Source organism: Delphinus delphis, chromosome 9, assembly GCF_949987515.2.
Source record: "Delphinus delphis chromosome 9, mDelDel1.2, whole genome shotgun sequence".
Classification (NCBI taxonomy): Eukaryota; Metazoa; Chordata; class Mammalia; order Artiodactyla; family Delphinidae; genus Delphinus; species Delphinus delphis.
Window position 1 is genome coordinate 63,725,191 of NC_082691.1, and position 26,410 is coordinate 63,751,600.

General features: G+C 37.1%; 1 protein-coding gene across 2 annotated transcripts in view; it reads left to right on the top strand.

The window, feature by feature from the left end:
- The window catches only part of BBS9 (Bardet-Biedl syndrome 9), a 447,702-nt gene that overhangs the window by 153,782 nt on the left and 267,510 nt on the right, over positions 1 to 26,410 (top strand). For both annotated transcript variants that reach the window (XR_009520638.1, XM_060020706.1), the window contains exons 12-13: positions 20,748 to 20,929; positions 25,460 to 25,536. Coding sequence is in view for 1 of the 2 variants with exons in the window: in XM_060020706.1 (XP_059876689.1) it covers positions 20,748 to 20,929; positions 25,460 to 25,536 (259 nt within the window). In the remaining variant the exon portion in view is untranslated. The remainder of the gene's footprint in view (positions 1 to 20,747; positions 20,930 to 25,459; positions 25,537 to 26,410) is intronic.

The window sequence follows — 26,410 nt, forward strand, 5'->3', positions numbered from 1 at the left end:
GGCACAATGAAAAGAATGTGAGTTTTGGAATCAGAGAGAGCTTGGTCCATTTACTAGTTAAAAACCTTGAGCTAATCTTGTCACTTCTCTGAGACTGAATTTCCTTATCTGCAAAAAAAAAAAAAAAATTCCTTATCTGGAAGTGACAATATTGAGGGTTTAGACTTGTGGCTTTTAGTTTTGGCGGCTTTAGAATCACTGGAGCGTGGGGTCTTTAAATAACACTCATTTTTGGACCCCAGAAGGACTAGGTATAGGTGATTTTTTAGAAAATTCGCCCAGATGATTCTAATGTACTGCTAGGATTGAGAATCATTGGCCTAGAGTAAGGTAGTGACAAATGAATTCAAGAATTTGGAGGACTTAAAATCGTAACAGAGTTGAGCTAGAAGGGGCATTAGATCAACTGGTTTAACTGCTTCACTTTGCAAATGAGGACACTAAGAAGCAAGTAAGTCATGTGATTCAGTGACCTTTTATTTAGAGGCGTGAAGTAGAGAAAGAATTTTGGTCATTTCTGTAACATGGTGATATGGTTAATTGTACTGATATTGAAAGAGAAGGAAAGGTTGGAAAAGGGACCAGGTTTATGAGAAAGAAAAGTTTAGTTTTCAGTATATTGAATTTAAGGCAACTGATGTACATATATGGAAATAAATGTGTGTGAAAGTTTTTTTTTTTTAACATCTATTGGAGTATAATTGCTCTGCAATGGTGTGTTAGTTTCTGCCATACAACAAAGTAAATCAGCTATACATATACAGATATTCCCATTTCTCCTCCCTCTTGCATCTCCCTCCCTCCAACCCTCCCTATCCCACCCCTCTAGGTGGACTCAAAGCACTGAGCTGTCTCCCTGTGCTATGTGGCTGCCTCCCACTAGCTATCTATTTTACATTTGGTAGTGTATATATGTCCATGCCACTCTCTCACTTCGTCCCAGCTTACCCTTCCCCCTCCCTGTGTCCTCAAGTCTGTTCTCTAGGTCTGCGTCTTTATTCCTGTCCTGCCCCTAGGTTCTTCAGAACCTTTTTTTTAGATTCCATATATATGTGTTAGCATACAGTATTTGTTTTTCTCTTTCTGACTTAGTTTTCACTCTGTATGACAGACACTAAGTCCATCCACCTAACTGCAAATAACTCAATTTCGTTTCTTTTTGAGGCTGAGTAATCCTCCATTGTATATATGTGCCACATTTGCTTAATCCATTCATCTGTTGATGGACACTTAGGTTGCTTCATGTCCTGGCTATTGTAAATAGGGCTGCAATGAACATTGTGGTACATGACTCTTTTTGAATTATGGTTTTCTCAGGGTATATGCCCAGTAGTGGGATTGCTGTATGGTATGGTAGTTCTATTTTTAGTTTTTAAGGCACCTCCATACTGTTCTCCATAGTGGCTGTATCAATTTACATTCCACCCAACAGTGCAAAAGCGTTCCCTTTCTCCACACCCTCTCAAGCATTTATTGTTCGTAGATTTTTTGATGACGGCCATTCTGACTGGTGTGAGGTGATACCTCATTGTAGTTTTTTGTTTGTTTGTTTGTTTTGTTTTTTTGGTGTACGTGGGCCTCTCACTGCTGTGGCCTCTCCCGTTGCAGAGCACAGGCTCCGGATGTGCAGGCTCAGCAGCTATGGCTCACGGGCCCAGCCGCTCCGCGGCATGTGGTATCTTCCCGGACCGGGGCACGAACCCGTGTCCCCTGCATCAGCAGGCGGACTCTCAACCACTGCGCCACCAGGGAAGCCCCTCATTATAGTTTTGATTTGCATTTCTCTAATGATTAGTGATGTTAAGCATCCTTTCATGTGTTTGTTGGCAATCTGTATATCTTCTCTGGAGAATGTCTATTTAGGTCTTCTGCCCATTCTTGGATTGGGTTGTTTGTTTTTTTGATATTGAGCTGCATGAGCTGCTTGTATATTTTAGAGAATAATCCTTTGTCAGTTGCTTCGTTTCCAAGTAATTTCTCCCATTGTGAGGGTTGTCTTTTCGTGTTGTTTATGGTTTCCTTTGCTGTGCAAAAGCTTTGAAGCTTCATTAGGTCCCATTTGTTTATTTTTGTTTCCATTACTCTAGGAGGTGGATCAAAAAAGATCTTGCTGTGATTTATGTCATAGAGTGTTCTTCCTATGTTTTCCTCTAAGAGTTTTATAGTGTCCGGTCTTACATTTAGGTCTCGAATCCATTTTGAGTTTATTTTTGTGTATGGTGTAGGGAGTGTTCTAATTTCATTCTTTTACATGTAGCTGTCCAGTTTTCCCAGCACCACTTATTGAAGAGACTGTCTTTTCTCCATTGTATATCCTTGCCTCCTTTGTCACAGATTAGTGGACCATAGGTGTGTGGGTTTATCTCTGGGCTTTCTATCTTGTTCCATTGATCTGTGTTTCTGTTTTTGTGCCAGTACCATATTGTCTTGATTACTGTAGCTTTGTAGTATAGTCTGAAGTCAGGGAGTCTGATTGCTCCAGCTCCATTTTTTTCCCTCAAGACTGCTTTGGCTATTCGGGCTCTTTTGTGTCTCCATACAAATTTTAAGATTTTTTGTTCTAGTTCTGTAAAAAATGCCATTGGTAATTTGATAGGGATTGCATTGAATCTGTAGATTGCTTTGGGTAGTATAGTCATTTTCACAATATTGATTCTTCCAATCCAAGAACATGGTATATCCTCCATCTGTTGGTATCATCTTTAATTTCTTTCATCAGTGTCTTATAGTTTTCTGCATACAGGTCGTTTGTCTCCCTAGATAGGTTTATTCCTAGGTATTTTATTCTTTTTGTTGCAATGGTAAATGGGACTGTTTCCTTCATTTCTCTTTCAGACTTTTCATCATTAGTGTATAGGAATGCAAGAGGTTTCTGAGCATTAATTTTATATCCTGCTATATTACCAAATTCATTGATTAGCCCTAGTAGTTTTCTGGTGGCATCTTTAGGATTCTCTATGTATAGTATCATGTCATCAGCAAACAGTGACAGCTTTACTTCTTCTTTTCCGGTTTGGATTACTTTTATTTCTTTTTGTTCTCTGATTGCTGTGCCTAAAACTTCCAAAACTGTGTTGAATAATAGTGGTGAGAGTGGGCAACCTTGTCTTGTTCCTGATCTTAGTGGAAATGGTTTCAGTTTTTCACCATTGAGAACAGTGCTGGCTGTGGGTTTGTCATACATAGCCTTTATTTTATTTTATTTTTCTTCTTTTTTTTTTGTTTTGCGGTACGCGGGCCTCTCACTGTTGTGGCCTCTCCCATTGCGGAGCACAGGCTCCGGACGTGCAGGCTCAGCAGCCATGGCTCATGGGCCCAGCCGCTCCGTGGCATGTGGGTTCTTCCCAGACCGGGGCACGAATATATAGCCTTTATTATGTTGAGGTAAGTTTCCTCTCTGCCTACTTTCTGGAGGGTTTTTATGAAAAATGGGTGTTGAATTTTGTTGAAAGCTTTTTCTGCATCTTTTAAGATGACCATATGGTTTTTCTCCTTCATTTGGTTAATATGGTGTATCACACTGATTGACTTTCCATATTGAAGAATCCTTGCAGTCCTGGGATAAACCCCACTTGATCATGGTGTATGATCCCTTTAATGTGCTGTTGGATTCTGTTTGCTAGTATTTGTTGAGGATTTTTGCATCTATGCTCATCAGTGATATTGGTGTGTAGTTTTCTTTTTTGGTAGTATCTTTGTCTGGTTTTGGTATCAGGGTGATGGTGGCCTCATAGAATGAGTTTGGGAGTGTTCCTGCCTCTGCTAGATCTTGGAAAAGTTTGAGAAGTATGGATGTTAGCTCTTCTTTAATGTTTGATAGAATTCAACTGTGAAGCCGTCTGGTCCTGGGCTTTTGTTTGTTCGAAGATTTTAAATCACAGTTTCAGTTTCAGGGCTTGTGATTGGTCTGTTTGTGTTTTCTGTCTCTTCTTGGTTCAGTCTTGGAAGGTTGTGCTTTTCTAAGAATTTGTCCATTTCTTCCAGGTGCTCCATTTTATTGGCATAGAGTTGCTTGTAGTAACCTCTCATGATCCTTTGTATTTCTGCAGTGTCAGTTGTTACTTCTCCTTTTTCATTTCTAATTCTATTGATTTGAGTCTTCTCCCTTTTTTTCTTGATGAGTCTGGCTAATGGTTTATCAATTTTGTTTATCTTCTCAAAGAACCAGCTTTTAGTTATATTGATCTTTGCCATCGTTTCCTTCATTTCTTTTTCATTTATTTCTGATCTGATCTTTATGATTTCTTTCCTTCTGCTAACTTTGGGGTTTTTTTGTTCTTCTTTCACTAATTGTTTTAGGTGTAAGGTTAGATTGTTTATTTTAGGTGTTTCTTGTTTCTTGAGCTAAGATTGTTGCTATAAACTTCCCATTTAGAACTGCTTTTGCTGCATCCCATAGGTTTTGGGTCATCCTGTTTTCATTGTCATTTGTTTCTAGGTATTTTTTGATTTCCTGTTTGATTTCTTCAGTGATCTCTGGTTATTTAGTAGTGTATTGTTTAGCCTCCATGTGTTTGTATTTTTTACAGTTTTTTTCCAGTAACTGATACCTAGTCCCATAGCGTTGTGGTCGGAAAAGATACTCGATACAATTTCAATTTTCTTAAATTTACCAAGGCTTGATTTATGACCCAAGATATGATCTATCCTGGAGAATGATCCATGAGCTGTGAGCAGAAAGTGTATTCTGTTGTTTTTGAATGGAATGTCCTACAAATATCAATTAAGTTCATCTTGTTTAATGTGTCATTTAAAGCTTGTGTTTCCTTATTTATTTTCATTTTGGTTGATCTGTCCATTGGTGAAAGTGCGGTGTTAAAGTCACCTACTATTATTCTGTTACTGTTGATTTCCTCTTTTATAGCTGTTAGCATTTGCATTATGTATTGAGGTGGTCCTATGTTGGGTGCATAAATATTTAGAATCTTTATATCTTCATCTTGGATTGATCACTTGATAATTATGTATTGTCCTTCTTTGTCTCTTGTAATAGTCTTTATTTTAAAGTCTATTTTGTCTGATATGAGAATTGCTCCTCCAGCTTTCTTTTGATTTCCATTTGCATGGAATATCTTTTTCCATCCCCTCACTTTCAGTCTGTATGAGTCCCTGGGTCTGAAGTGGGTCTCTTGTATATAGCATAAGCATACATACGGGTTTTGTTTTTGTATCCATTTAGCCAGTCTGTGTCTTTTGGTTGGAGCTTTAATCCATTCACATTTAAGGTAGTTATTGATATGTATGTTCGTATTACCTTTTTCTTAATTGTTTTGGGTTTGTTATTGTAGGTCTTTCCCTTCTCTTGTGTTTCCTGCTTAGAGTAGTTCCTTTAGCATTTGTTGTAAAGCTGGTTTGGTGGTGCTGAATTTTCTTAGCTTTTGCTTGTCTGTAAAGGTTTTAATTTCTCCGTTGAATCTGAATGAGATCCTTGCTCGGTGGAGTAATCTTCGTTTGAGGTTTTTCCCTTTCATTACTTTAAATATGTCCTGCCACTCCCTTCTGGCTTGCAGAGTTTCTGCCTAAAGATCAGCTGTTAACCTTATGGGGATTCCCTTGTATGTTATTTATTGCTTTTCCCTTGCTGCTATTAATATTTTTTCCTTGTATCTAATTTCTGATAGTTTGATTAATATGTGTTTTGGCGTGTTTCTCCTTGGATTTATCCTACATGGGAATCTGTGTGCTTCCTGGACTTGATTCACTATTTTCTTTCCTATATTAGAGAAGTTTTCAGCTATAATCTCTTCAAATATTTTCTCAGTCCCTTTCTTTTTCTCTTCTTCTTCTGGGACCCCTATAATTCGAATGTTGGTGCATTTAATGTTGTCCCAGAGGTCTCTGAGACTGTTCTCAATTCTTTTCATTCTTTTTTCTCTATTCTGCTCTGCAGTGGTTATTTCCACTATTTTATCTTCCAGGTCACTTATTCGTTCTTCTGCCTCAGTTATTCTGCTATTGATCCCTTCTAGAGAATTTTTAATTTCATTTATTGTGTTGGTCATCAGTGTTTGTTTGCTCTTTAGTTCTTCTAGGTCCTTGTTAAATGTTTCTTGTATTTTCTCCATTCTATTTCTCAGATTTTGGATCATCTTTACTGTCATTGCTCAGAATTCTTTTTCATGTAGACTGCATGTTTCCTCTTCATTTCTTAGATCTGGTGGGTTTTTATCTTGCTCCTTCATCTGCTGTGTGTTTTTCTGTCTTCTCATTTTGCTTAACTTACTGTGTTTGGGGTCTCCTTTTCGCAGGCTGCAGGTTTGTAGTTCCCATTGTTTTTGGTGTCTGTCCTCAGTGGCTAAGGTTGGTTCAGTGGGTTGTGTAAGCTTCCTGGTGGAGGGGACTGGTACCTGTGTTCTGGTAGATGAGGCTGGATCTTGTCTTTCTGGCAGGCAGGTCCACATCTGGTGGTGTGTTCTGGGGTGTTGGTGGCCTTATTATGATTTTAGGCAGCCTCTCTGCTAATGGGTGGGGTTGTGTTCCTGTCTTGTTAGTTGTTTGGCATAGGGTGTCCTGCAGTAGAGCTTGCTGGTTGTTGTGTGGAGCTGGGTCTTAGCATTGAGATGGAGATCTCTGGGAGACTTTTCACCATTTGATATCATGTGAGGCTGGGAGGTCTCTGGTGGACCAATGTCCTGAACTCGCCTCTCTCACCTCAGAGGCTCAGGCCTGAGCCCTGGCCAGAGCACTAAGACCTTGTCAGCCACTCGGTTCAGAAGAAAAGGGAGAAAAGAAAGAAAGAAAGAAACAAAGAAAGAAAAAAGTTACTAAAATAAAAGAAGTTATTAAAAATAATAAAAGTAATAAAAGAAAAAAAGAAGAGAGCAACCAATCCAAAAAAGAAATCCACCAATGACAGCAAGCACTAAAAACTATACAAAAGAAAACCCCCAGAAAACGAACAGGCAAAACCGTAGGACAAATGGTAAAAGCAAAGTTATACAGACAAAATCACACAAAGAAGCATACACATACATGCTCACAAAAAGAGAAAAAGGAAAAAACATATATATATATATAAAAAAGGAAGATAGGAACCAGATCAATAAAGAAATCTACCAATGATTAAGCTCTAAATACTAAACTAAAATAAACATAAAACTCGAAACAAATTACTTGCAGAAAGCAAACCCCAAGTCTACAGTTGCTCCCAAAGTCCACCTCCTCAATTTGGGATGATTCATTGTCTATTCAGGTATTCCACAGATGCAGTGTACATCAAGTTGACTGTGGAGATTTAATCCACTGCTTCTGAGGCTGCTGGGAGAGGTTTCCCTTTGTCTTCTTTATTCGCACAGCTCCTGGGGTTCAGCTTTGGATTTGGCCCCGCCTCTGTGTGTAGGTCACCTGAGGGCGTCTGTTCCCTGCTCAGACAAGACAGGGTTAAAGGAGCCACTGATTAGGGGGCTCTGGCTCACTCAGGCCTGGGGCAGGGAGGGGTATGGTAGTTATATTTGGAATATGGGGCGAGCCTTTTGTGGCAGAGGCTGGCGTGACACTTCAACAGCCTGAGGCGCACTGTGTGTTCTCCTGGGGAAGTTGTCCCTGGATCACGGGACCCTGGCAGTGGCGGGCTGCACAGGCTCCCATGAGGGGAGGTGTGGATAGTGACCTGTGCTTGCACACGGGATTCTTGGTGGCTGCAGCCGCAGCCTTCACATCTCATGCCCGTCTCTGGTGTCCGCGCTGGTAGCCACAGCTTGTGCCCATCTCTGGAGCTTGTTTAGGCTGTCCTCTGAATCCCCTCTCCTCGTGCACCACGAAACAATGGTCTCTTGCCTCTTAGGCAGTTCTAGACTTTTTCCCGGGCTCCCTCCCAGCTAGCTGTGGCGCACTAGCCCCCTTTAGGCTGTGTTCAAGCAGCCAACCCCAGTCCTCTCCCTGGGATCTGACTTCTGAAGCCCGAGCTTCAGCTCTCAGCCTCTGCCCACCCCGGTTGGTAAGCAGACAATCCTCTCCGGCTGGTGAGTGCTGGTCGGCACTGATCCTCTGTGCGGGAATGTCTCCACTTTACCCTCTGCACCCCTGTTGCTGCGGTCTCCTCCCTGGCTCCAAAGCTTCCCCCCTGCCCACCCCCCACCTCCTGCAATGAAGGAGCTTCCTAGTGTGTGGAAAGTTTTCCTCCTTCACAGCTCCCTCCCAGAGGTACAGGTCCAGTCCCTATTCTTTTGTCTCTGTTTTTCCTTTTTTCTTTTGACCTACCCAGGTATGTGTGAGGAGTTCTTGTGAGGAGTTCTTGCCTTTTGGGAAGTCTGAGGTCTTCTGCCAGCGTTCAGTAGGTGTTCTGTAGGAGCTGTTCCACATGTAGATGTATTTTTGATGTACTTGTGGGGAGGAAGATGATCTCCATGTCTTACTCCTCCGCCATCTTGAAGGTCCCCCCCACCCGCTGTGAAAGTTGTTTTTAAACTGAAAAGACTCATACACATGAAAGTTAATATAATCCAAGTGGAAGTACTCAGGTGATCTGGTCACATGATATTTGAGATTACAGGCTGTGAGTGAGACTGGCAATTGTTATCACAGAGGTAATAGCTAATAGAATGAATTCTCAGAGTTAACAGAGAGTGGGAAGCAGAGAAGTTTGAGTAGTATTTAGGGATTCTCAAAATTAGGAAGCAGGAAGAAGAGCCCTTGAAGAAAACAAGGAGTAGATAAATGGGAGAAATCCAATGGCACTGGAGCCAAAGGAGTGGAGCACATCCCAACAAAGCTCTGTGTCCCTGCAAGTCCTGTGCTTCCACATGTCTGGTGGGTATCACCTGAGTATTGGGGGGGTGCTTCAAAATTCAAGCTTACTATCTTCATCTTCTCCCCATTCACTCCACAAAATACAACCCACCTTCTATTGTATATCTAATCTTGATAGATGTCTTTATATCCAGCTCTCTCAGGTTCAACCTTAGGGATTTTATTTGACTTCTTTTCCCACATTTAATTGATCATCATGTACTATTTATTATTCTTTGTATCTTTGCTGTGTTTCTTCTGTCCACTATCATTGTACTATTTCCATTAATTTCAAAGCCTAATACAAAGGTAGTTTTTGTTTGTTTGTTTGTTTTAAACCATAGTTCTTGGAAATAATGCTATAATTTCTGCTAGGTTAGAAGAAATACCATGGTCATTATGTACATAATAGTTCACTTGGTCTGGGCAAGAGAACCCATATAGATTCATCCAGGTAGGATGACAATATAATTTATTAACTGGGATACTTCTGAGAGTGAAAGAGGGTGGTGTTAATAAATGTACCAGAACAACAGGCATAAACTGGGACTGACTTTTGCAAACCAGGATGTATTATCTCCTAGCTCAGTGGTTCTCATCTGGGAGAGATTTTGCTACCCAGGGGACATTTGGCAATGCCTGGAAACATTTTTGGTTGTCATAACACAAGAGAGAGAGTTTTTATTGGTATTTAGTGGGTTCAGGGCAGGGATGGTGGTCAACATCGTAGAATGCATGGATGCATCCTAGAATGCATTCCCCCACAACAAAGAATTATTTTGCTTTCTTCATTTAATTAATTCAGTGAGTGTTTATTTAGCCTCCCTCTCTGTGCCAGTTACTGTGCTAGGTTCTGGAGATATGTTTATGAGCAAAGCAATCATAGTCACTGAATTTATGGAATTTGTAGTGAGGAAGACTGATATTAAATACATAATTACACAGATAAAGATATTATTTCACTAGTGAAAAATCCTGAAGGAATAGTAGTACCTTGTTCTTTGGGAGCATGTAAACAAGGGACCTCACCTAGAATGTGAGGTCCTAGGAAAATTTTCTGAGTTGAAATCTGAAGGATGAGTAGACTTGAGCTAAACAAAGATCCTTTTTAAAGGGAGGGGAGGAAGAGCATACCAGGTACTAAAGGGGAATGGAGAATGACAATTCCAACGAAGTGGAAGAGGGAAGTCAGTAGAAGGATAGGGAATGGAGGGCTGGGAAGCATGGGTGGGGGAGGGAAGTGACTACAGGTCAAATAAGCAGGGGTCATAGCTTAATTTAAAGGATTTTTATTTTTATTTTATTTTACTTTTAATATTTATTTATTTATTTGGCTACACCCAATCTTAGTTGTGGCACGCGGATCTTCCTTGCCACATGCGAGATCTTCGTTGCAGCACGTGGGATCTAGTTCCCTGATCAGAGAACAAACCCGGGCCCCCTGCATTGGGAGCACAGAGTTTTAACCGTTGGACCACCAGGGAAGTCCCAGGATTTTGATTTTTAAATGGGAAATCACTGGAGGTTTCTGATCCAGGGAATGGTGTGATTAGACTTGCATTTAAAAAAAGGTTCCATTTCTAAAATGTTGTCTAATTCTGTTATTGCCTTACTTAAAAGAGAGTGCTCACAGCCTTCAAGATCTGTCATAGTCTGGCCCATTTGTATTTACAGACACTTTTCACTTACCTGCCTTGTTTACTGCATGATGTGTTTGAAAGCTGCCTTGATTTTTCTCCTAAAAATATCTCTGTATTGATGTTAACATTTTAATTGCTTAAAATAGTGGTCATTATTTTTTCCCACTGACATTCTTCAATAGAATGTTAATGTAAAAAAAACCCCCCAAAAACCCAGAAAAACAAAACAACAAAAAAAATAATGTTAATCTAAATAGTAAGAAATACACTTTTCCCCACAGGGTATATTATGATAAAAGCTATTTTAATTTTGGAAGAAAAGTAATGTGGCCCAGAAAGGTTTGAATTTTTTGTGAATTAACTCTGATGCAGAAAAGCTCTTATGATTTCTTGCCATACTGCACTTGAGATGACATATGATTGTGTCTCTCTAAAATTCTTCACCTGAAATACCTTTTTTCTGTCCATCTCCTTTTGTTTACATCCTATTTGTTTTTCAAATTCTCCATGAAGCGTTTCTTGGTTTCATAATATTAACATTTTATAGTGTCCTTTTCTATGTTACTATTGAACTTTGTTCATTCATTATATTACTTAGCACATAGGGTCTTGTGTTATCTAGAATGGAATATAAGCACCTATCTTCCTTAGTGACCAGAGATGAACCACACCTCTGTAACCTTTTATGACATGTAATATAGTATTAATTTAAAAGTATTGTTTTTAACACAGTATCATGTAGCCGCACAGTGAGTGCCTATGGAATGAGTGAATGGGAGGGACATGATCAGTTCTGTCAAATACTACATGAAATTGAGGAGTAATGAGAAAATTTATTGTTTCTCCTCCATTGGGATCTTTCAGTGGTTTCCTATTGCTTGTGGTGTAAGGTCTACAATTCTTTGCAGGGCATTCAAAGCCTTTGTATTTTTATCATCTTTAATTTTTATCACCCCCACTTTTCCATATGAATCCCCTTGGGGAGAAATAGACTTTCTGGCTGATGGAAACAGGTGTATCTTGATACTTAATGCTGTTCCACTGTTCTGGAATGCCCTCCCCAGCCTATGCAACTCATGTCTTTCTTTCTAGGTCCAATTTGAGGCTTACTTTACCTGCTTACTTTTTCTTCATAGCGCCTGTCACCTTTGAACTTGCTATATATTTATTTCTTTTGTTCATTGTTTTTCCTCTCCTTACCAAAATGTGAGCTCCTGGAGGACAGAGATTTTTGTGTTGTTTCTTCACTGGTACTCAATTTGAGAACGATCTCTGACACATCTTTGATACTCACATAGATATTTGTTGAATATCTATTTGGTTCTGGCTTTGGTAAAACACCTCCTGAACACCGTGTACTCTATGCAGGGTGTGTGTGTGTGTGTGTGTGTGTGTGTGTGTCCCCTTTAAGGAAAATGCTTTGCTGGAATACCCTGCTCCTTCTCTTATTCAATTCCTGCTTGTGTTATCTCCTCTAGAAAGCATTCTCTCTGCTCACTGTCTGATTTTGATATTCTTTCACTTTGTTTTTATTGGTTCCCTTGCTTACATCCATCATTCATCAGAGCATGCTTCATACATCTCATACATTCTTGTTTGATTTACATATCTGTAATGGCCACTGTACTTTAAGTTCTTTGAGGAAAATGACCAGTGTAACCTGCCTATCTATCTATAACATCTAGAATGATGCCTGGATACAGTAAGTTCTAAATAAACACATAATTTTCAATAATGAAAGAGGTTAGAGTTAAGTCCTTATAAATGTATTTTGCTTCCCCAGTACAAAATAGGCACTTCTAGAAGTTATATCTTTTCTTTTTTTTTCTGGTTAGCAATTTACCTGTTCAGTCTTGTGAACATAATTAGCCAGATTTAGCAGTCTTGTGTGACTTTCTAGTAAGTCTAATAAGAGAGGTTTGAAAGAGCAAGCTCATGTCTGAGTTTTTGATGCTTAGAAATTTCTTTACTACAAACGGTATTTTGTTCAGTCTACCCAACTACAGCCTCTGTAATTTCTGCAATTTGCTGTGACAACTTCTTTTGGCAGAGCTATTTTTACTATGATATGTTTGTACTCTGGCCTTGGCTCCCCCATTTTACTTGTCCTTTTCTTGGGCATTCTAATTACCATGTCTCTCGTATTAAATAATCCAGCTCTTGATTATTGAGGCTAATTGTGGATAGCAATAATAACTAAAAACCATTTACACAAACCTCAAATTACACCTTAAAAATTGTTTTAAATTTTCCATTCTTGGGAAGTCAACATGGAATGGTGGGCAAAAATATACTTCACTGTGCATCAGGAAACTTAGATTCTACGCTTGATTCTTCCTGGCTCCCAGATTTTGTATTCAGTACGAACTATGTATGTCAAAAGGTATTGATATGAAGCTTTACCTGAGAGATGGTCATACAGAGAAGGGCAAACAAGGCCTAATTATTTTTAAAAATTGCAAAAGTAACTCCTCAACACATAAGAGCTAAAAATACACAGGTGGTTTCCTTAATGCCTGACTTAATTCCAGCAAGGGCTTAATACACTAGAAAATTAATACACTAGAAAATTATGGCACTAAATCATGTCTTCTTTCATGCATCAGGGAAGGACTCCAACATCTAGTTTTATTTATGGAAAGATTCATTGCTTTGAACTTTTACTTTAGAAAATGTTCTTATTTTCCTTGGGAGAGACTATATTTGCATACTAGCTTTCTTGGCATTCATACGTTCAAGGCTCAGTGCCAGGTTAGAGCTACCACCTGCATATTCTTATCTTCCCATTCCTTTTGGCATTGTCTTATTATTTGATGATTAGAAGGAATAAGGAAGGGACATTAGATAACTGTAAATAAAGTTGGGTTTATCCTATATTGATCTAAAGGGTTCCATTTAAAGTATTATGGACAATTACAGAGGTCTTCTAGATTTACTTGTTAGTCTATAATTATTGATTGGTATATGGAATGTTGTGGCATTTTTGTATTTGCTTATGACTTAGTATTAGAGGTGAATTTTGAATTCTTTTGTAAAATTTCATATAGATGAAGTCATTGTGTCTGGCATTGAGGGACACAAATTCAGTGTCACATAATTCCTGCCCTGAGGGAATTAACAGCCTGGTTAAAGGTGACTAACATGCAAAAATTTAAAGAAATGCTATAACATTTTGTAGGTGCTATTATATAAGTATTATTTAGTGGGTATAGTAAAGTGGTCTATTTTATTTGAAGGTAGTAAGTAAGTAGTATCTCTGTGGAAGAGATACTTTTTAAAAGAGGAGTCAGTGTTAGCATCAAAAAATAATGATGCCGTTAATTATTTGGGGGGGAAAGGGTAACATTGATGGGCCCACACATTGGCTTGTTAGTTGTTTTTTTACCAGTGAATCAGTTGCTGTGGAATTGTTGCTTCCTTTAAGTAGCTATATATCAACAAAGTACTTAAAAATACCAAGTATTCACATAAATCATCTCTCTCTATTTCACACACACACACACACACAAACACACACACACACACTTAAAAGTTCTGTGTGTTTGTTTATACATGTGTGAATAAGGGTGGGAATGGGTGCTAAAATGTGAGGCAGGTCCCAGCTCATGTCAAGGTAGATTTTATACGTTATCACTAAAAGTATTTTGTGTTGATGGTATCACTTTATATGTATTTGTGTAGTATGTATACACTTTATTTGCTTCTTTTTGAACCCCCAATTTTTGTATCATGGAAAAGTTTAAATATATACAAAGTAAGTGGATGGCATCATGAACTCCCTTGTAGCCAGTGCTCAGGTTCAGCACTTATCAGTGTTCTGGCATGCTGGCTTTTTCTACCCCTCTGCCTACCCTATTTTTTAATTCCTTTTTTAAAGGTAAAATTTATATACATTGGGAATCACAAACCTTAACTGTACAGTTTTGACAAACGGATATACACCTGTGTGACCCATAGTTCTCTCAAGTTATAGAACATTTCCATCACAGAAATTTTCCCTGTGTCCCTTTCCAGTTAATAATCCCCTTCTCCCCTGCTTCCAAGTAACAACTGTTCATATTTTTTTCATAATAGATTTGTGTTGCCTGTTCTAGAACTTCATATAAATGATATCACACAGTATGTACTTTTTATGTCTGTCATTTTTTTCAGCATAATATTTTTCAACATTCATTTTTTGTTGTTGCATGTACCAGTGTTGGTTTATTTTTTGCTGCTGAGTAATGTTCCATTCAATGAATGTATCATAACTTGTTTATCTCATTTTATGTATGAGCCTTTTTGTGGACATATGTTTTCATTTATTTTAGATAACTAACTAGGAGTAAAATTGCTGGGTTAGAGGGTTGGTATATGTTTAGTCTAATGAGAAACTGCCAAACTTTTTTGCACATTGGTTAAACCATTTTACACTCCCACCAGTGATATATAAGAGTTTTGGTTGCTCCACGTCCTCTCCAGCATTTAATGCAGTCAGTCTTTTAAATTTAGACATTCTGATGTATGTGTGGTGGTAGCGAATTGTGATTTTAATTTGCATTTCCCTAATGACTAATAATATTGAGCATTTTTTCTTAGCTTGTTGGCAGTTTTTATACTTTACTCTGTGAAATATCTATGCAAGTCTTGCCCAGTTGAATTTTGTATGCGTGTGTGTGTGTGTGTGTGTGTGTGTGTCTTGGTCATTTGTTATAGTAGTTCTTTATATGCAGAGGACACAAGTCCTTTTCCTCAATTACTATAGATTTATAGTGTGTCTTGAAGTCAGTTTATGAAAGCCCTCCATCTCTATTCTTTTTTTCAAGATTGTTTTGCCATTCTAGGTATTTTTTTTGGCACTTCCATAGAAATGTGGAAATCAGCTTGTTAGTTTCTACAAAAAAAAGCTTTCTGGGATTTTCATTTGGATTGTGTTACATTATGAATCATTTTGGTGAGAATCAACATTTTAAACTATATTGAGTCTTTTAGGGTACATCTTTTTAAAGCATATTTTGTTCATGTCACTCACTAGCTCAAAAGTCTTTACTGGTTCCACAATTACATAGATTAAAGCTTAAGGTCTTTAGATGGCTTTATTCCCAAGTCTCTTTCCTCTTTTTTTTTTTTATTCAATGAATGTTGTATCCAGGTTGCTTGTTCTTTCTCATACATAGTCTAAACTTTTCTCCCTCTTCTTCTCTCATGTTCTCCATGCTGAATGTTCTTCACACCTGTTCTCCAAATCCCAAAGGCTCAAATACTACAGATATTTATGTTATAATGTAATAAATTACAAGTTAACAGTAAGAAGTCTTTAAAAATAAATTGCCACATTTAGAATGTATAAACAACAAGGTCCTATGGTATAGCACAGGGAACTATGTCCAATCTTCTGGGATAAACCATATGGAAAAGAATATTAAAAAAAAGAATGTCTATACATGTAAAACTGAGTCACTTTGCTATACAGCAGAGATTGGCACAGCATTGTAAATCAACTATATGTCAAGTAAAAAACAAACAAACAAGCAAAATAAATTGTCGTGGGGCAGATCACTTAAAATTTATACAGCTGTGATTGCAGCACCAAAAAAGCAAAGCAAAGCGAACCAACCAACCAAGAAACTAATCAACCAAACAAACAAGCCAAACCCAAGTAACAGTCATATTAAAATAGGACTTTACTTTTAAATAGAAAGATGATGGTAGCATGAAGGAAGCGTTGAGGAAAAAAGACAAACTGAACATGAGAACCATGTAAGAAGCACTTTCAATCCAGGACATATTTGCAAACGGAGCCAAAAAGAACAGTGGAATAATGGTGCTTTGTATATAGCCATGTACTATATTTTTCTGCTACTACTTGGAGGTTCAGAACGTTCAGGTGATGGGTAAAAGAGTATGAACCAACTTCAAAGTTCTATTGACATCATTTCCTTACTTACAAATCACACGTGAGTTAATTCAGATTTCAGAAATAATCTGAAGAATAGACTGAATTTCAGTGTCCAGTTTAAGCTTTTATTTCCTCCATCAAAATTTCCCTGATCCCCTTGGCTAGAAATGACATTCCTACTTCTGAACACTAAAGTACTTTATACTTGTCTTATAGCTCTTATGTTTTCCACCCCATGCATACTTATCGAGGTGTATGTCTTATTCTTTTACAGGGTTGCAATCTTTTCCAGCTAATTTCTGATTTTATCTGTGTATGCTCTATAGCACTTCAAATGGCATCCTGCATATAACAGGTGTTTGAAAATATTTGATGAATGAATGAATGAGTGAATGAATGATGAGCAAATTAAATATAGTAGAGAAATGAGAGGCAGATAGTAAATAAAAAAGAGACTAGATGAAAATCATGCACCTTCCTACTTTTTGTTTTCTGTTTCAGTATTATTTTGGTAAAGGCATGAAAGAATCCAAAATTTAAGTTTTTAAGATTTCTTTGATATCTGTATATCATAATAAAAACCAGACTTTGATGATTTGATAATTTAAAATATTTTTATTTTGCATAAAGTGCAGCTGGACAAGAACCGTTAGATTCAGTGCATGTTCTTTTCATTTTTTTTTTTTTTTTTTTTTTTGCTGTACGCGGGCCTCTCACTGCTGTGGCCTCTCCCGTTGCGGAGCACAGACTCCGGACGCGCAGGCCCAGCAGCCATGGCCCACGGGCCCAGCCGCTCCGCGGCATGCGGGATCCTCCCGGACCGGGGCACAAACCCGCGTCCCCTGCGTCGGCAGGCGGACTCTCAACCACTGCGCCACCAGGGAAGCCCTTCATTTGTTTTTAAAGCTATTATTCATTTGTTTTATTGTATTAGCAAAAGAAACTGTTCATTTTTTATCTTTTGAGCTGTATTTCAAATACTTTCAAGTTACTCATTTTATAGATTGGCCTTGTCAGAAAAAGAGAACTACATAAAAGTTTTAATTCCATAGATTATTTAACCTTTAAGTTGCTGATTCAAGTGAATTGTACATTTTCTTTGACCTTTTTCTTTTGGGATATATTCATTTTCATTGACTTGTAAGAGTTCTTTACATAGTAGAGGAAACTACAAAATTGTTTTTATAGGTCAAAAACAGTTGAATATCCACAACTTCATATGATTCAACTTAAATCATATATTTATGTTGGTTGCCAAGGTTTTCCCAGTTTGTTCTTTTTACTGTAATGTATTTTTAAAGCATAGAACAAGTTTAAAATTTTTTTGTGGTTTAACTTAGAGATCCTTTGCTTTGTCCTCTATTGCTTTATTGCAGCAAAAATTCTTTCCATCCCAAGGGCAGATAAATATTTTTGTAGTTTCATATTTTTTAATTTAACTTTTAAAATCCATCTGGAATTTTGTTTGAATGTGTTGTTAAGGCCAGGATCTGTTTACTGAGTGAAGAAACAATTACCCTCAGATTCTTGAGCTAACTCTATTGTTTAATTTCATGCCCCATTGCTAAAATCACAAAATTATTGTGTGTCCTAGCAATATAACATCTTTGACCTTGAGTCCTCATAAAATACATTATTCTGGTTCCTTGGTTTAGCTGATGTATTTCAAGGACCAGAGTAATCTAGAGACCTTCATTTTGAAAGTGTTTAAGGATGTAAGTAAGTAATAAGGCACACAATACTTGATTTACTTGATGGCTTCTCCTAACATAAAATTCTATCACTCAGAAAATTTTACACATTAACTCACATGGACAATATTGTTTTAAAAATGTTCTTTAAGTAGAAAGATTAAAAAAATCTTGATTGTGTTCTTCTTTTATACTTAAATTGGACTTTATACTTAAGTTGGGCTTAACTTTAGGAACGATATATATATTTATATATATATATATATTTAAAAATTTTCCTTTGCATTTAAGATACCGAGTGATGACATTACTTATATATTAAGTAGTGGTCTAGACCTGTGTCAAAGTACTTTTTCCATCATAGATGTTTTAGACAGAAATTTCACTGATTTATTCTAAAATTTTTAGAGCTTGTGTTAGTGTTCCTGTGGAATAAAACATGCAATGTTAAATGAATTCAGCTATTCTAAATTTCTGTTATTTGATCTAAATTGTAGGTAATGGCTCTAATACCATTGATAAGAAAAAAGTAAATTGCTTAAGTTTTGGAATTTAGTGTTAAGACATTCTGGTGATGCTTGTTAAGCTCTTTGAGTGGGTAAAGACCCTGGCTTCTCCCTTTTCTGTTTGGACATCTCAAAACACCAGTAAAGATTTTTTTCTTTTTGAGACGCTGAAGAAATATGTGTATACACTACTATTCAAACTCTCTCTATCTGAACTCAACAACTTAATAGGTTCAGATAAATTTTTAGATAAATCCCTGTATCTAAATTGTTGCTATTTGCCATCTAAAACAGTGAGATGAAACTGATTCTGTAATAAGCTATCCAGTTCAAAGACCAAATAAATTTGGATAGTGAGGTATATTTGTAATGTCTCATGCTAGGTTTCCTTTATAATGGATCACTCAGAGGGGGAAGATAAAATGGAAATACACTTTTGGATTCAAAGAACTGATGATCACCACATTGTCTGAGAAGCTCTGCCTTTTAGTTTCCTAGCGTTTCCTTAGGACTTACTGTGTTCTCAGACTTTAGTAGGTCTGGGTGGAATGGGGAACAGACTACAGTCACAACTAACTCAATAGGGACAGAGGTTTGCCCTCTTGAAATGGGCTTGTCAGAGCTGGAAGTTGGGATTTCCATGGCCACTAAGTGGCTTCAGTTGCCTGCAAGGAAAGGGTCAGGCCCAGAGATACTACAGGGGTGAAAACATTTTATTTTAGGAAAATAATTTTATTTGGGAATATTTATTTTCTGAGCTGTTTTGATGGAACCAGTTTGTTAAACTTAAAGACCTTTGAGGATCATCTCGTTTCATCCTCTCATTTTAGACATAAAGCATTTAGGAAGACTTCTCCAAGTTGACTCAGCTACATAGAGCAGAGTCAGAGCTAGAACCCAAGTCCCCTTTTTAGTTTTTAGCTAGTTTTTTAGCTATCAAATCAGTGATAACAATCTATTTTTTATTTTTCTGAAGTCACATTACAGAATTATGTATATATCCTGGAGAAAGTATGTACAGGAATATTGTGTTAAAGGCAGGTGGCGAAGTGGTTGCTGGTGGCCACCTTATGGGAAGGATTGAGCAATGGTAGTATTTACTGTCAATCAAGTTGAGCTTTTAGATTAATGAGCTGACCACTTGCCATGACCCAAAGTTGGGGAGTTTTAAAAATTCTTATTTGTTGTGAATGAGTCCTAGACTCATATACCTTAACTCCTTTTCTTCAGATAAATAGCAACACTTCTTTTCAAGTTCTTTTCTCTCTCAAGTTTTCTGTTGTTTTTGACTAATATTTAACCTTTAGAAAAGTGTAGGAAAACTTGTTTTTTGTTTTTTTTTTAAATCACAGGCCAATAGAAAACACAACAAACAAATCTAAAACAAATTCATTTTATATCAGTTCAAAATGACTTATGGCAATATTGAATTTTTTTCCCTCTGGGCAAGGTAGGGAGGAAGCCAATAGTGTTCATCTCAACTACTTTTTATAGCAAGTTCAGGGAAATGTACAACTTTTATTTTTAAGCATTTATGCTAAGGTTATCTATAATTTATATATTATGGCCATTTCTAGAGAATAACAGAGATGAGGGAGCCTAAGAGGGAAGAGTGAAAGGATGGGGAGGAAAAGAGATAATCAGGATGAGAAGAGTGATGGAGAAAGAGCTACTAAATGAGAAAATGGGATACTTCTATCTAAGAGTGAAGGGAAAGAGAGAACAGACCAGAGAGCTACTTGAATAGAAGTGTGTGTGAAGGAAGCCATGGTGAGTGGACCTGGGGAGGGAGGGGAAGCATGTCCCAAGGGTAGAGAGAAGGAAAAGGAAAAGAGCAGTGGGCACATTTCTCTTCAAGGCCTCATAGGGCTTCCTCCACTGGATTGTCCCATCTTCCCTCCTGTGCCTCAGCCCTAGTCTTCAGCCAGCCAGGAGCCTAGCTCTTGATCCATTGTAGCTCCTACGTGTTGTTCACTGCTTATTATGAATCTGCCAAGTGGGAGGTGCAGTGAGGATTGAATGATACAAGTAAGACCTTGAAAAGCTCTTAGAGCATGAGTTGCCACATAGTTATGTCCCCAAAAGTGGAAGCTTTAATAATAATTGTTATATTTCTGTAAATATAAATCATGTTTGAAACATTTAAATTGAGTCCTTGATGTAAAACTTTAGAAATAGATACGTTATATAGTCATTTTCTTAATGGTATGTTGAAGCTGAATCGAATGAAAATCTAGTTGGTCTAGATTAAATCTAAATCCACCAAAAATTTTAATTATGTCTCATTTTCTCTTCCTTTTTGTAGTGATTTAAAGGGAGTGATAGTCACTCTGAGTGATGATGGTCACTTGCAGTGTTCATACCTGGGGACAGACCCTTCTTTGTTCCAAGCTCCAAAAGTTGAATCTAGAGAACTAAACTATGATGAACTTGATGTAGAATTGAAAGAACTTCAGAAAATCATCAAAGATGTTAACAAATCACAAGGTATTTCATTTGCAGCTTTTTATTATTTGATTTTAGTATTCATTGTAAAATTTATATTATTTTGTATATGGATAATGTTTTGTACATATTAGTTGATTTTCTCCCCCAGGCTTAATTAAACTCATTTTTGTAAAAACAGCATTGCTCTTTAACACACTAGTCTTTGTGCTTAATTTGTATTTTATAGCTTCTGAAAAATATGTCCTATTTAAGGTAATACTTTTGTTAGTGTGTTTCAGGGACAGTGCTGAGTTTTTTTCTTTAAACTCTGAGAAAGGAACATGTATTTCTTTGGATAGTGGTTTTAGACCTTTAGAATTACATTAAGGTTTAGAGTGACCATTTATTAACTTCTAATATCCCTGAAAAAAATTTAGTTGCTTATTTTAAAAGAAACCAAAGCAGTATGTGAATTACTACTTTGTTACTAAAAATGTTGTCATTTGCAGCCTAGTGATATAATTTATGTTTGTAGTTAATTAGCGATCCAAATGGAGTGTAGCCTGTGGTATGCTGATTTCTAATGACTCAGAGGCTGATGATATTTTCAGTTCTTGAGTTTTGTATAACTCAATATTATCTTACTTTGGGATTCACAGGGGTATAATTTTACTGTAAATTAAAAGGAGAAACAAAACAGCAATCCTGCAGTTTGAGTTGGACATGTGAAAAGCATTACTTTAAGTTCCCTTCTCAGGGTCAGGTAAAAGTATTTTTTTAATGAGAAAAAATATGGACTATTTTCACTTAAAAGAAATGTTAAAACAAGCAGGAATAATAAAAGAAGCAGAGCATCAAAAGCCAACCAAAACAACAGAGCCAATCTTAATCCTGGTCCAATCACTTTCCTAGATTTATGTATTTTTGAGCCCATATTACCAAGAGACATTCAGAGGAACTTAGAAAATATATTAAAAATATTAATATTAAAATAAAATTATTATGCTTTGGTTTTACACATTCTCTTAGAAAGTTTTGAAAATAAACAAGTGAAACTTAGGTCTTTTAAGTACCTCCAATTATTTAAAAACCCATTTGTTGTCAGGACCCTCATGTCAAATAGAGAATAGTTAAAACTGGATGTGTCATATTGCATATTTTTTTCCATTTTTGATACTAGTGTTTTGGGATTAATGGAATAGAAGTCTCATTTTGTCACTTAAAAATGTAATTGGAGAAGAGTGGCATACATATGAAATATGAAATTTCCAGAGTTGGTTAAATAAGTTTAATGTGGCTTTTCACTACAAATTTTGTGTCTTGAGATTTTGGCCTTTCCATAAACAATGTGCTAGCGATATTTTGATTAACACTTGATTATGTAAAACATTTCTCAGGTAAATCCCTTACAGCTAAAAGTTATTTTTTGGTGGCCATAGTGATGCCCTTGGGTGAGAAGGGTTAGGCTGTTTTACTTGTCATTACCCTGATTCTTCTGTGTATCTTAAAATAAGTGCTAATTAAGCTAGGGATGTACCCACAGACGAGTGCAAAGTTTATTATTTACATAACCTCAAAGTTAATATTTGAAGTTCTCTGCCCCTTCTTTGCCACCATCATTTGGTTTTATTTGAACAAAAGAAACCGAGACTCTTAAAAAAGAGAGACTTTTAACATATTTTATTTCTAGATATGGAAAAAATTTAGTATTCTCTACACTTATAAAATTGTGGTATATTTGTTCATTAAAATGCCTGTAATCGGGCTTCCCTGGTGGCGCAGTGGTTGACAGTCTGCCTGCCGATGCAGGGGACACAGGTTTGTGCCCCGGGCCGGGAAGATCCCACATGCCGCGGAGCAGCTAGGCCCGTGAGCCATGGCCGCTGAGCCTGCGCGTCCGGAGCCTGTTCTCCGCAACGGGAGAGGCCGCAGCAGTGAGAGGCCCATGTACTGCAAAAAAAAAAACCCCAAACCTGTAATTATATAAAAGCACCAAATCATTTCATTACAGAAGATTATGAGAAGTTAAAACTCTGAACTTTCTGATGACCTCATTATTCATTTAAATGCCACCTATTTTAATACAGTGACTTTAACTTGCAAAAAAGAAGTTCACAGTCTTGTGGGTTATGTTCAGCACTTTAAAGCTTGTTTTATTTCTTCAAAGCAAGAATTGCAGCAAAATGTAAAGCCAATTTAAAGAGTATATTTTGTTTTACACATGGTATATATTATCTACTGTAATAAAAGTATTTTTGAAGCTGATTTTATGTGTGTAAGTTATATGAGGGATGTATGTTGTAAGCATGAAATTATAGTAATAATTTCTGTATGGCTTATGGATTTTGAAGCTTTTCATACTCAACTCATCAGTGAGAATCCTGCCTTGCATTTCTGTTACTAGTAGTCAACAACATCTATCAGTAGGCACTTTCAAAAACAGAGTTTCCTTATGATTGATTTAGACAGTTGATATGTTCTTTACTTGGGATGGATATGACGGAAAGGGTACAATACTGAGATAGACTCCCACACAGCATACTTGTGTCTTCAGGAAGGGAAAGAGAGCAGTAAGACATGGGCGTATAAATGAAAGTCTTCACCCATTTGAAATATGTCTAGGATAACTAAGTTGCTTCTACCATTGAGTAGTAGAAACATTTGTACTTGGTAACCTTGTTGGAAGATGTGCTATTCGGGTTTATGTCTGGCTGCATATAACAGAATGCCTAAATAGGGTGGCTTAAATAAGGCACAGGTTTATTTCTTTCTCATGGAAAAGAAGTCCAGTAATGGGCAGTCCAGGGTTGATTTGGCAGTTCCAAAGTCATCAGGGACTCTGATTCCTTCTCACCCAGGGTCTTCTGTTGGTCTAGGATGGCTTCTGGAACTCCTGCCCTCACATCTGCAGCTGAGTCAGCCCACTTAACGATCTTTCCTGGAAGCCACATCCTGAACAGCTTCCACTTACATCTGACTGGCCACTCCAAGCTGCAAAAGGGCCTGGGAAATTTAGCATTTTGGTTGAGCACTTTGTTACTTAGGATAAAATTGGACTCTTCTTTAGTAAAGAAGAACTGAAGAATCTTTACTGGGTGGGCAACAAGCAGCCTTTTATACTCTCACTAAGTTGTGGAAATTCTTATTCCAAACAGTGTAATATTGGTGGGAATGCCTGGTGGCAATTGTAGGTGGTTCTTCTCTTTGTGAGACAGCTGATTCATGTGACATCATCCAGGTGCTTTCTATATTTTCAGTCAGCCATCCTCAGTGTGGGGGGATGTTTCCTCTCAGGGTCACAGGGTGATTTTAGCAGTTCCAGGCATTATGTGCAAGTATGATTTCCAGGGAAGAAGAGAGATATTTCTCCCAAGTATCCCCATTTATTAGGGAGGACTAGCTTTCCCAGAAGCATGTACCAGCATGCCGACTCCCACCTTTCCTCACCTCACATGTGCCAGGATTAGGCTCCATGATCACGACTAAAACAACAAAAGGTCAGGGGAGAAATCATCATGATGGGATTTGACCAATTCAATAACTTTGAGATGAGGTGAATGCCTCAACAGAATTAGTGTTCTGCCACAAAGAAGGAGGAGAGAAGAATGGATGTTAGGGGGACAGCCAATAATCTGCCATATATATATATGTATATATATACACATATGTATGTGCATTATTTATGTTTCTTATTTATTTAGGATCTCTATAACTTGTTCTTAATACCTCATTATACACTATAAACATTTTTTAAATTGTGAAATTTTCAATTGTAAAGAGAAAATGAATATGGTCAAAATAATTCAGACAGTACTGAAAGCATAAACCCCAGCTCTTAGTTCCACTAGATTATTTAAAGGTAACCTTTATTAAAAGTTTTTGTGTATTCTTTGAGAAAATTTTCCTGTTTATATAATTGTTTTTATACAAATACATGTGTATTAGAGACATTGTACTACATCTTGCTTTTTTTAAATCAATAGCATATCTAGGATTTCTTTTCATGTCAGTATATAAAGATGGACAGCACTCTTATTTAGAGTTTTGGGTTTTGGACCATTGCACAGTATTGATATACCATAATTTAGTTAACTATTTCTCTATTAATAGAAATATAATTTAGATTTAGGCTGCTTTGTTTTTAATAATTACTAGCAACAGAGAAACTCCTTGGGCATGTCTATGAGTATTGGGTAAATGTTTGGGAGTAGAATTGTTAAGTCACAGGGTATATGAATTTTACATTTTTTTGGTGAATTCTACATTTTGATAATTATAGCCAGTTTACCTTCAAAAGAGTTGTACTCTTTTTGGCTTCTACCAGTAGCTAAGGATAGGGAATTGAAATTCCTGACACTGGTCAGTCAATGGGTCACATCTTAGCTAATATCTTTGGAAAAAGAGACAGTTTTTCTTTCTAGTAATGTAGAAGGGAAAGAATTAGCATAAAGCTTCTCATTCTGTAATGCCTCAGTTTTTTTTCAACTCGTGAGTATATTTTTGATATATGGTATAGATAAACCTTAAAACAACTATATACAGCAAGTTTTACTTTATGAGTAAATACATTTTTTTCTCTTAAAATTACAGGTGTATGGCCTATGACCGAGAGAGAAGATGACCTGAAAGTCTCTGCCGTGGTTTCTCCTAACTTTGATTCAGTTTCTGTAGGTGTATTTGCAGACTTTCAAAGGGTTTGTGATAGTGGCGGACTCTGATAAATTGGGATCAAAATGTATTGGTTTAAATTCTGGGCCTCCAAATAGAAAATTTAGGAAAGATAAGTTTTAGGCTTTGTTACTTATAGAAAAAAACATTTCTGAGTTCTTTGTATAATAAGAAGTTCCTTAGGCAGGATTTCTGTCTTAAAAAAGGGGGAGGGAAGGGAAATGGTCAAAGAGGTTCTCACCATTACTCTGAATCTACCTACTTTTTTAAAAAAACTTTTTCAGTACTGAGTATTGAGATAATCCTAATCCAGATAAACAATACTGACCCCACTAGATTTTTGTTGAAGGTTCAATGAGATAATGTTCATGAAAGGCATAGCTCAGGGTTTGGTAATTTATAGTCTTTAATACATTATGGTGGTTGTGGTGGGGAAGTAGTTTAAGAATAGAGTTGGGCCAGGAATTATTTTTTCTCTCATTTCTATCTGTGTGACCCAGGGCAAGGTATTCAATTTTCTTAGTCTCAGTGTTCTCATCTGTAAAATGGGAATGTAATAGAATGCACTTTGTTGAATTATGGTAATTAACTAACAAATCATTATAATAATAAAATTACATTTTAATTCTTTTAAAATGATCATCACGATCATCACCACCACAACCACCACCACCACCACCTGCATTCTACTTGTCTCCTTCAGTGTCATATCCTTAGTGCCAGTCACATAATGGGTGTTCAGTATATATTCGCTCTATAAATGAATTAATAAAGCTGAGAAACAAGAAAGGAGGACTGTCCTTGGTTACGTTACCCCATCTCTTTGTTTAGTCTTCTGTACGCACTTGTTAGATTATGGTTGGTTTTCTCTCA